General features: G+C 38.6%; 1 protein-coding gene across 1 annotated transcript; it reads right to left on the minus strand.

Moving 5' to 3' along the window:
- Positions 1–904: 904 nt before the first annotated feature.
- Positions 905–10,722, minus strand: LOC114533223. The gene is made up of 3 exons (XM_028554723.1): positions 10,552–10,722; positions 9,081–9,158; positions 905–2,166 (listed from the first exon to the last, which is right to left on the minus strand). The coding sequence occupies exons 2-3, from the start codon at positions 9,085–9,087 to the stop codon at positions 905–907; spliced, it is 1,269 nt and encodes a 422-aa protein (XP_028410524.1). The 5' UTR covers positions 9,088–9,158; positions 10,552–10,722.
- Positions 10,723–12,983: the final 2,261 nt, after the last annotated feature.

A 12,983-nucleotide genomic window follows, 5' to 3' on the forward strand; every position in this document is an offset into this window, starting at 1 on the left:
CCGTTTGCAAGATCTTTTAAATAATCGTCACAATATGCTGCATGGCCTTGTACCTTTAAATAAAGCCCTCTTATTTTTTCTAAGAAAGAATGCAATTGAATGATGCTGTAATAAATATCTTTGGAAAGATCACTACAATACGTGTCAAGGATTTGTTTCAAATCAATATCGGTGGTGCGATCGCAAAATTTTAGTCTTAAATAGTTTACGCCAACATGCACCAACCAGTGAAATTCCTCCACCTTACCTGTATTAACCAAATATCTTCTACCATTTTTTAAAGCGTGCTTATTCTCGGGTGAAATTTGAAATTCTAAAACGGACTTTAAAGAATCTATCTGATAGAATTCCTTCTCACAAGCACGCCAAAGACGTCTATTTCCGTCTTCAAGATCTGCAACAAACGCATGTTCCTCATACCCATTCAACGTCATCCAATCCCATAATGACTTATGGTAAAGAGTCAAGCAACCATCATAAACTGGAAGAATTTCTGACAGAATGTCGATAATCGCTGTGCGTATTTCAAATTCTTTCCAGGACAGACCCATGCATGTAAAAAGAATTTTCAATGGGAGAGGCACGAATGCAGCGGCAATAACATTGATAAAACTTTTTAAGATAGATGACAAGGTATCTTGCTTTAAACGTTGGAGGCCTATTTTCAAACGTTTGAACTGTTTTTCATAATATCCGGCAATACCATTGGGGATGAAATCACTTAAGTCGGGTTCAATTCCCAAGCCCTTTTCTCTTAATTCACGAACTAAGTGATAAGCGTACAAAAACGATCCCTCACACTTGGAAATAACTAACCTTATGCTATCATAATCAAGATTAGGTAAATCACGACGAATGAAAAGCTCAATATCTTGATTGTGATCTTCATCATCAGGACGGATTTCTAACGGCTGTAAATTTGAAGAACCTTCCGTACTTGTAGCTCCGGTCTGCTCGAAATGAATATCTTAATCCAATCAGGCAGTTCACAAAATTTCTCGGATATCAACTCCAAAAATTCGCTCTTCATATCAGTTTTGCTCTCGTCCAAGGCATCAACAATGATCAACATTGGATCATTTCTGCGAAGAGAGTGTAGTGGATCGTTTAAAAGAACACGAAATGCATCTGACAGCGAGTCCCGAGAATGTTCACGACGAAGGATTTCGGTTAGTTTATCACGGAATCCATCAACATTATCACACATTTGGCTGGCAAGGGACTGGAGGATTCTGTGAGGATTGCTGTAATCAGAATTTCGAAAGTCGCAGAAATGGTGAGCTGCGAGTTGGCCACGTTCTCTATACAGCTCAAAGATCTTTCCAGACAAAACACTTTTTCCAGCGCCTGGACCTGCAGTTAGGATCATAACCCGGGTTTCTTTACTCACAAACCAACTTGAGAGTTTATCAAACAACCATCTTCTAGTTCCATCATGAAATGTTTTACAAAGTTCGTCAATTTTTCCAGTAAAGTCAAATTTAGCGAGTTTCTCGACAGATGAGTGATGAACATTCTCATCTACTGATTTTTTTAGCTTGACTACTTCACTTTTAACATCACTTAAATCTGATTTCAAGTCATCGTCTTGTAATTTCCATTCTTTCAATCTGTGAATATAACTTTCTTCTTCAGGGCTGAGAGGAGCCACTTTCAACTGATCAATGGCATTTTGAGAAATTCCCAAGTTTACCAACGGTACCGAAATTTCTCGCCACAATTTTTCAAACGTTGTGTCGTCCAAACTTGCAGTTGGAATATGACCATAGACTTTATTTCTGAACATTGTGACTCTCAAAATGTTTGCTGATATAGATGTATCGCTAACTGGAGGCATAACATTCCATCCAGTCGCTGGTGGAGACAATCCACAAATATTTCGAAGTAGGACAGTCAGTAAGGTGATATCGAAGTTGTTTGAATCTGGTGCACCAGATATTGGGAAGAGTAGATCCCATTGCGGGGCTTTAATTATATTGTATCGTATTCTCTGCAGGGTCGCTCTGTTGGCATTCAATGCGGAGGCCAAGGTGGAAGGTGGATGCACTGAATGTAAAGCAGCTCTCAAAGCATCTCCTCCTTTATCTACCAACAGTTGACAAACCCGGGAATAATTAGCTTTGCTTTTTGTTGGATCCATTAAATTGATCTTTAAATTGAAAATCCCTGAAATCGGAGAAGGAAATGATGAGGAGATTGTTCTGATAAAAACAAGACACTTACTTTACTTTACTTTAAAGGCATAACGTATTGACAAAATTTACAAGCATGTCACGTTCCTTATACCAGCTACTCAGGGAAAAGAATGAATAAATTCAGTGAGTTAAAATGGAACACCAAATTCTTTGTTACATTATGTAATAAGGTTGATATTATTAATAATGGAGTTAATATTTAACAAGACGCCTGTTTTGGCGTTAACTCCGGCGTGCCGCGCACGTGCCAGTCTTCAATATAAAGCTTCTGAACATAAACAATACAGTTCATACCCATTTAAATGCCTTGCGAACCTAAATGTTGTTCGATCGCGACATTCAGAAGCACATCGTACTTTAAAAAGTATAGAAGTTCAATTGTTCAAAAATGTAAATAAACTGCATGATACATTCACTCTGTCTTACACTTTGCCTTTGGAATTTGTGCTTATATAGTTATATTAAATTTTCAATCCTGTGCAAACTGCGACGTGTCAACGCGCCCATACACGACCACACGGTCTTGTTAAACGGCGAAATAGCAGCGATATTATTAAAATAGGACTAGAATATACATGTATTAAATATATTAATACCCCAATTCAATCTAAACTTAATCGAACAGCATCAAAAGAACGGTTTACTTGTTCCTCTTGGAGGAATTGCCGTATCATGCGAGCGAAATCGAATCGCGCATCGGAAAATTAGCCAAAGCTGTGCACCACAACTCTTGGGAGACAAGACTGGGGCGTAGATATATACGATCACATACACATTTCAAATACCAGTATATTTCGCGCCATTACACACTTGCGACGACGAAAAATATTAAAAAAAAAAAAAACAAAAACAAAACAAAACCGGGGCGAATTTTCAACTGTGATTGATAAGTGGGCGTAAAGACAGAGACTCGAAGTGAAAAAGACTGTAATTTGTTGGACTGAGTTTATGGAATAAATATATATAAATATGCGTATACGTTACAAAAAGAAAAACGTGAAAGATGTTGGCGGCGGTGACCATTTTTTAGTAGTGAGAAACAACTTTTGTTATGTCGAACGAGGAATTTGGTACAAGTGAAGCTACGCGAAATATGCAGGCGGCAGAGCTGCAAACCAGTCAACAAAATACGCCATCTGTGGCCCCTATCACACTAGCTGGCATAAAACCACCGAGTAATCTGAATATAAAGGACAATGTAATCGAAAACTGGAAGAGTTGTAAACAAAGATGGGAAAATTATGCCATTGTAGCTAATTTGGCGAGTCAACCGGAGACATTCAAAGTAGCATTGTTTTTACATTGTCTGGGCGAGGACGCTCTAAAGGTATACAATGGATTGTCGTTTAAGTCGGAGGAAGATAAACAGAATCTATCTAGGATCATAGAGAAATTAGAAGAGCACGCGATTGGTGAGGTAAATGAGACATACGCGAGGCATGTGTTTAATAGCAGAAATCAGGATCCGTCTGAGTCTATTCAAGCGTACATTACAGAGCTACTCAAAGAATCTCTTTTGAGAGATAGAATCGTCCTAGGGATAACTAACAAGAATTTCAGAAAACGACGTTTGCAAGAACGGATACTAACGCTTAAGAAGTGCATCCATATTTGTCACAGCATCGTAGCGGCATCTAATCAACTAAGCGGTGTCAGACATGACAATTGAGGAAGTAAACAAAGTAAGCGCGTGAAATCAGCAGAAGTCAGATCGATCGAAGAAAGGTCGGGGTATAATAACAACAGCCCGGATCAGGATCACGATCCTGTAAGTTCTGCGGAGGTGAACACGCGTTCCAGAGGGAGACGTGTCTGGCGTGGGGACAGCGATGTCGAAAATGCGGCGGTAGAAACCATTTTGCTAGGAAGTGTCCTAACCAAGCGCGAGGACAAGAAACAACAGCAAGGGGATCCGTAAAGCAGTTAGGTGAGGCATCTGAAGAATCAGACACGAGTGATCGATGTCGAATTCGTTGCGGGTATCACAACAAATGTTAATGCCGTTGAGGTCCGCAATTCAGGATACTTCAAAGAAATATATGCTATGATGGAAATTCAAAAGACCAAAAGATGAAAAAAAAGACCATTCGTTTACAAATTGACAGTGCCGCATCAATCAACGGGTGTATAAACGCTGGGGACAGCGAGATTAATATCCAAAATCCCTGAAACAAAAAAAATATCAGTGAAATTCATGGTGGTAATACAGGTCTTCAACCGTTAATTGGTGCGAAAGCTGCACAGCAGATGAAGTTATTAACGGTGCACCAGCAAAATTTGTTCCGGCATCCCCACCTGTCATTCAGTCAACTGTAACCCAGGTCACAACTAGAGAGTACTAGTTCAGAAATACCCGGAGGTATTCAAACAACCGGTTGGCACACTTCCGGGGATGGTACATGTGGAGCTCTCGCCCGAAGCAGGGCAGCAATAACACCATCACGTCGTATACCAACAGTCCTAAAGGATCCGTTAAGAAAGAGTTGGACAAATTAGTAAGGGACATGATCATAGCTCCGGTGAACAACCTACGCCCTGGATGAGCAGTGTTGTGGTGACCACTAAAAAGTCAGGAGCGCTCAAATTTGTATAGATCCCAGGCACTTAACAAAGTCCTCAAGAGAGAACCTATCAAATACCAGCCTGGATGAACTTTGCCTGAATGGCACAAGCGAAAGTTCTCGACAGCAGATCTTCGCTCGGGATTCTGGCATTGTGTGTTAGATGAACAATCTAGCCTTTTAACTACATTCTCAACACCCTATGGCAGATACCGTTGGCTTCGTTTACCTTTGGATTATCCGTGTCGCCCGAGATTTTCCAGAATCGTCTCATTTAAGCAATCGAAGGTTTAGACGGACTTCTTAATATAGCGGACGATATCCTAATTTATGGCATTGGTGAAACTGAGAAAATTGCGCAGGCGGATCATGACAGAAAACTGCTAGAACTTTTGGAGCGATGTGGAGATCGGGGTGTGGTATTGAACTCGGAGAAACTGAAGTTACGTCTCAAACGAGTTAAATTCATGGGTCATGTACTTACGGACAGAGGATTAGAACCAGACCCAGACAAAATAAAGGCCATGGAAGAGATGCCCAGGCCATAAAATGAGGAAGATGCCCAGATCTCGTCAAATTTCTACCGCACCTGGGAGATACTATGGAACCGATTCGTCGTCTTACACGGAAAGATGCCGTGTGGATATGGACCGAAGAACAAGAACGAGCTTCTTGCAGAGATGGTTGTGAAGTCACCAGTCCTCAGCTATTTTAATCCAGCTTGGCCGCTCGAGATCCAGTGAGACGCCAGTCAGTCTTAATGCAACAAGGAAAGCCAATAGCTTTCACTAGCCGTGCCCTAACACCGACAGAGCAGCGGTACGTGCAAATGGAGAAAGAGATGTTGACCATAGTATTTGCGCCAATCCTGAGTCAATTCTGAAGAAATCGCTGTAGCAAGTACCAAGAAAGCTACAAGGCATGATGATGCGATTGCAGAAATATAACGTCGAAGTAAACTATGAGCGAGGAAAGAATATGCTGATAGCAGATCTCTTGTCAAGGGCGCATCTACCATGCTCCCAGGATCACGACCACAAGGAGTTCGAACAGGTTAACTCATCGAATCTGCTACCCTTATCAAAGCCGCAGTTAGACCAAATCAGAGTAGAAACCCGACGTAATGAAACCCAACAAATTTTAAAGGCGGCCCGACGAGAGAAGGGACATCCCAGCGCAGGTTCGAGCGTATTTTGACATCAGGGATGAACTGACGGTCGATAACGAGTTTAGAGGGGAACGGGTAGTCATCCCAATTGCGCTGCGGCAGAGTGTAAAGCAGAAGGTTACACATCACATTTGGGGACGGAGTCATGTTTACGTCGAGCACGAGTCTGTGTTTTTTGGCCGGGTATGTCGGCCGAAATTCGTCAGCTTGTGGAGGCATGTGCGACTTGTCTGAAGCCAAAGGAAACGCTGGAACATCACGACGTTCCAAGTCGCCCGTGGGAGAAGATAGCAACGGATCTGTTCACATTCCAGAACAAGGAGTTTCTGACAACAGTGGACGATTATAGCAACTTTTGGGAAATCGATGACCACGACCGCCCCTGCAGTAATCTCTAAGCTGAAATGCCACTTCGCCAGATATGGGTGTTCAGACGTGTCCAAGTAAAATGTTCGCTACGTTCGCTAAAGTTTGGGAGTTCGAACACCGTACTATAAGCCCTTAGAATAGTAAAGCGAATGGAAAAGCCGATGCAGCCGTCAAAGTGGCAAAACAACTACTACGGAAGGCACAAGACAGCAAGACAGATCTGTTCACCGACACAAGGGATGAACACAAGTCCGGTGCAAAGGTTCTTGAAATAGAAGAACGAAAACGTTGCTCCCAACTAAAGAAACACTTCTCCGCCCAAGGGTGCCAAACCCAGAAGAACAACAGCAAAAGATCAAAGTGAAGCGGAGGACTCAAGCACACTATTAGAATCGAAATGCCAGAGATCTGAAAGAGCTGAAAAAAGGGGACGTAGTACGCATTAAGCCGTCGAAGCCGCCCACACGAGTTTGGAAGAAAGAAGTTGTAGTAGAAAAAATCGATAGTAGATCATACGTCGTCGAGACCACGGAAAGAACGAAATATCGCCGTAACCGTTACCATCTCAGAAAGACGCAGGAACCAAACGAGGCAGAGGAGGTCGAGTTTGGAATAGAATCTGAAGAGACCAAGAAAGACAAGGGGCCCGCAGAGAGACCAAAGAACCAAACCTTGGAAGCGAGGAGAGTTGAGGTTGATAATCCAACATTCGCCAGACCACAAAGGGAAAGACGAAAACCAGCGTACCTTGTGGACTATGACTGAAAGGAAGGAGAAAACGAAAAACAATAGTTCTGAGTATATATATATATATATATATATATATATATATATATATATATATATAATATATATATATATATATATATATATATATATATATATATACAAGTATATATATATATATAAACATGCGGTCATATATTCGAATGAAAAGGTGGTAAGGTGGCATCCTTAATAAGGTGGCTCCGAATACGTGTAATTAGTACAGTTTGTAACGTCATCTTTAAAGATGAGACGCGCGTTGGTAGAAGTTTTTAATTCGAAGTGTATATTCTTATATATGATCGTCTTATGCTGCACTGGTTCCATTTCGAGGCTCTTGTTCTTAGGGAAAGTGGATATAAACATATGAATATACTCTCCCAATTTCAGTGACGGATCTACTTCCCCAATGCAATTATCGTTTCAAGTTGCGCGACTGGTTTTTATGGCTAAATACTGGCAGAAAGACTTTTTTTCTATTATAATGGCATTAAACAGTGCTTATGTTGCTAAACAACTCTCTACGCCTCATCTGAAGCTTCTCAGCCCTTTCACCCCGCAACAAACTCAGAATCTTCAACACAAATGTGAAGTCAGTGCTGCTGTATGGTTCAGAAACATGGAAGACAGCAAAGATCAGCACCCACAAACTACATTTGCAAACTTGCATTAACAGATGCTCTGAACCATTCTCAATGTTTGCTGGCCAGATGTCACCTGCAACAGAGAACTATGGGAGAGAACGGAACAAAGCCCCATTGACATTGGCATCAAGGAGAGAAAATGGGGGTGGATATGTGAAACCCTACGAAAAACCGAATTTCAACAGCACAAGACATTAAAACAGTTTGCAGTAAACACTGTAAACCAACGTCAACGCAAAAGATTATTATTCCGGCACTGTGACACACGCATGCATGAATTGATATATAGCCCGAATTTACAACCAAAAGATGCATAAAAGGTAAACCGATCCTGATGATATATCTTATAGTATACACATAAATTTGTTTATATAATTATCGAAATTTAAATAGTGATACAAAAATGCACAATTCTGACCCAGTGATTCGATTTTCGTGTTAAAACTTCATAAACACCAATTTCTGCGGTGTTTGTTTATCATGTTGTACCTTTGTGGGTTCCTGAAAACCAGGGCGTGGCAAGCGAATTAAGGGATGTCATGTGATATTCACCATAACTTTTAAAAATAATAAAAATATCCAATATTATAGATTTATTCAAAGATTATCCACTATGTTTTGACTATTTGGCTTTTTTACTCAAGTTTTCATCTCTGCTTTTCTGATGAAAAAAATTAAAGCACTTTGATCAACTTCAAATATTGCCCCTCACCACTCCCCACACTCCTTTAGGCCAAACACTGCCTAATTTTGCTATATTATAATGATGTATTCCTTAAAAGATTATCACAGGGAGTAATTTCACAAGACAGCTGACATTGATTGTCTTATCTATAGTCTGAGTATATTTAGATTTTGGAAACATGCCATAAGAACCGACATATTACGAACACTTATGATGTTGCTACATACATAAGCCAAGCTACAGACAGTCAAGGTTGTTGACGTTTTCAAGAGCTGGACTGAAACCAATATATTTACAGAGCAACAGTATGTGAATTATGTAATTAGCAAGATATGTCATTTAGTTTAACCAGAAACATTTCTTTATCTTGATGATGCAGTGGTACGTATCCATGAAAATAATTCCTGTCAGTCAACTTTACATGTTACAAAACTTCAAAATTTATATTTTGGTCATCAACATTTTTTAAAACTTCCTCGAAATCTCAGCAAATCCCCAATACAAATTTTCAGCCCTTACTGCTTAGTGATCTTCAATTTTGGGGATTTTACACTAGTGTTCACTTTCCCACTTCATAAAATGAGAATATTAATATAATAAAGATATTTATAAATGCACATCTGCTGATATAGTCATTAAATGAATGAACAGAAACTGGAGATACAAAATGTGAAATAAACCACAATTCCTTACCTTCCATTCAATAGCAGAGCAAAAACATCATTTAATTTGCAACATAGTTAACACACACAGTGAAAATGAATCCAGATTCTTAAGGAAAAAGGTACGAAAAACTGTTAAGTTTAAGATATGAACAGTTTGACATTTTTACCACAAAGTACTATGAAAAAATCACATCATTTTCATTGAAGTTATGTAAAATGTCATTTTGAATTTCTGCTTGGGGGCAGAATGTTCAGCTAGTGCATGCTTGGGAGCCATGTTTGATATATATGAGATACATCTGTGAATAGAGTTTAGTTTAAGCCAATGCTGTATGATGAACAAAGGTATAGGCAATATATACCTATAACTTTCAAATTTCTATAACTATAATCTATGATTGCAGGTGCCCCAGAGCTGTTAACCTGCACCACTTTGGTGACCCTGGTGATGATGGAAATCTTAAAAGTAGCTTCTGCAATATCAAGATAATTATTGTCTTATAATTTATCAGACTTGGCCTGCATGAGAAAATATTTTACTCAACCTTTATTATGGATACATATGCATTTTATTTCTCCCATAACCACTTAATTTTGTCTGAATAGATTATGCTTGAAAACATATTTGATATGGTAACTAAATATTTCATAATATGTAATATAAGTATGAAATTTTGCAGTGAAATTTTTGGCCTCATGCACTAGCTACAGGATGCATCCCATCCAATCCTATATATCTCCAGTGTGGAGACAGCTAGTATGCATATGTTGATATTGATGTGGTAAGATATTGGTGTGCAGTAAAACAATAAATCATGAAACCTAAATGCCTTTCGATTGTCAATGGTTCAGATGGTCAACTACCAGCAATCTAGGTAAATACATATAACACTCTTATTGATCTTAATTAAAAACAATACATTTCTAAGCCTTCACTTCAGCATGGCAATTGCATGGAATGCACCCTAGGCTGGTATAAGCACTACAATGTTAATACCTGTAGGTAAATTTATGCTATTTACATAGCTTCCAGTCAACTAAGATGGAGAAAAACCGAGAAATAGATTTGTAAATTAACCCTCTTTCTATTTATAATCCGTGTGAGAATTATCCTTAATGCATAAACTTAAGTTAACAAAAAATGTTGGTGTAACATTTGGTGTAACATTGGGCGGATGATAAACAAACTTTTCAGTACGGAATTACGTAAATGATAAATTATTCTCGAAAATATAGACAATTCTATAATATGAAAGATGTCTTTAATATTATATTCCCAAGATGAAACAGCCTAAAGCTGAAATATTATAATAAACAGCACTGTACAAAGGCCAACAGTAATTTTGCTTCTCGTCCTCGATATTGGAAGCTTATATAACAAATCTCTACTGAATAAAATCAATATTTTTAGGGGAGTCGTATATCAAATGAGTAGAAATGACCATTGCGGTTTATGATCCTTCTAATTACACTGATAGATAAATACCTTGAAGTAATACCTTTGTTTATTCCTGAATGTTACACTTCGGAGACGATAATTATAAAAACAGTTTTAATTATTCAACATTTAAAAAGAATTGGAAGAACAACATGTGTTGGTGGTATACTGTTATATCATATAGGCACTGTGATATAGAGTACCATAACAGAAACATAGTCTGGGCGGTATGCTTGATCTCCGGTCGGCACGAAGGGCCGAAAGGGCGGGCAAGGGAACTAATTCCGCAATGGTAAAAATAGGTACGTTTAGCGTTCAGGTTGAGAGCCGCAGCCGCAAGGAGCCTCACGAACGAAAGGTCAGTTTTTAGGCTACTAGAAGCCAAGAAGACAGCACCAGACCAACGAAGGTTCTAGTCTCAAAGAGGCGACAGACTATAATTAGCTATCACCTCAAAGAACTTTGGTTAAAATCTAGAACTAGGATTAAAAACATATCGCTGTAAATATATTTCGAGTTAATTTACCTGATCTTAGTATAAAAATCAAGCAATCATCAGAGACCAGATCCTCGACAAAATGAATTATCATTTTCCCTTATTTCATATGACATCGGCACTGGATAACTTTAGGTAATTCTATTATTGTTTGTGGGAAACGCGCTTTTTTCCCAACTGAAAATTAAAATTTTTCGTCCTTTATATAAAATAATTCAAAACGTTAAGTTAAAGAGAGAGAAAGTCTGTGAGTTCAATGCAATGTTTGGAAACTATTAAAAAACAATAATTGATGTGTTTTTCAGTATTTAAAACGTGTGATAAAGAGTTTTGACAGGCATATACTGTATCTCAAAAACTCCCACCTTCACGGGATTTTTGCTTTTCATCTTTGTTGTTGTTAATTGAATTTCACCAAAAAGCTTTTTGCATAAACTTGCAGCTCACAATATTTAATGATTTACAGCGATAACTTTTACAAAAGAAAAGGTATGCAATTTGATACATATGTCAAATTACCTGAAACACTATCACCACTTAGACTGATACTCTCATCACCACAGATAATTCATTGGAATTTCCGCCATTTTGCAACTAACGACCCACTGATCTCAGTACAGAAAGTGGAGAAAAAATTTTCCGCCTTAATCAAAATAAAACATTTTGTTCTAGGCCTCTCAGGAGTTTCGCTTTCATCGATGATATGGGGCGGGGCATTTTTACACAATTTTCTGTTAATGGAAACAAAGACTACAAATTTATTTTATTCACGTCAATTTATTGCTATAATTCCATTACCACCCTAGTCTTGTTAAGGCTAATTTCCACTCCGGAAAACGAGCAGCGGATCGGATCGGACCAGCTAGGAAAAAAATCCGTTCCATGAAGTGATTTCGGATCGGATTAAAAAAAGTTAAAATTATTTGAACTTTTTTTTATCAAGTCTCGGACGTTTTCGGATAAATATCAGCAAAAAATTTCAACAGACGGCGCACGCGCGGATTATCTTTCGTTCCTATCCGATCCGATCCGCTGCTCGTTTTCCGGTGTGGAAATTAGCCTTAAATCACGTACATATGTGCAGTTTAGAGATACCGTGATCATGAGTCAGTGAATAAATTGGCATACAGGAGAATATTCCAATCAGATGGAAAAACTGTGATTAAAAAAACGGGAAAATACACAAAACAACACGTGGGGTGGATTAACACTCATCGTGAAAGATTTAGGTATTCACTGAATAAACGAAATCAAACGAATTACAGTGAAATATTCTGCTGTATCTGCATGGGTCATGTCACATATAAAGAGAGGATGCCCAGCACGCTGATGCATGCATGAATAGAATAGTTGTAAAACGTTAAAGGACATTGGCAACGAAAATTTTTATTTGCCAAATCTGTTGAAATCATCTAGGAAATACTTAATTTAATGTTTTTGTGTGTCTATCGTATTTGGTTCTTAAGAAAATTTCCAAAAATGTTCATCGGTGGTCCGCCATTTTGAAAATCGAGCCTTATGCTAATTTATGCTAGCATACATTTGTGACGTCATTTGATGGGTTTGGGAAATATGATTATATAAACTATTGTTGTATTCTCATATGGCAACTTGAAAAACGTGGTAAAATAGAGTATAGAGGGGGGACAGAATCAAATACCTATGCAAAATTAATGCATCAACATTGCGGGGACATGTTTTTCAAAATATTTGGAAGAGAACATTGAATATGAACTATGTACACACATATTTACACATGCAGTGCACGTCGATACACAACAGGACGTTACGGTGGCAACACAACACAACTAATAACCAATCTCCCAAAGTTTAGAATTCTACTTATATTTAGATTTATACTAAAGCTAAGGCGCGCATATTTTCCCCTGCTAACAATTTTACTATATTTTAGCATAAACAAGACGCCTTTTCTGGCGTTAACTCCGGCGTGCCGCGCACGTGCTAGTCTTCAATATAAAGGCTCTGAACATAAACAA

This window comes from Dendronephthya gigantea, unplaced genomic scaffold (assembly GCF_004324835.1).
Source record: "Dendronephthya gigantea isolate DGI-Jeju-01 unplaced genomic scaffold, DenGig_1.0 000088F, whole genome shotgun sequence".
Taxonomy (NCBI): domain Eukaryota; kingdom Metazoa; phylum Cnidaria; class Anthozoa; order Malacalcyonacea; family Nephtheidae; genus Dendronephthya; species Dendronephthya gigantea.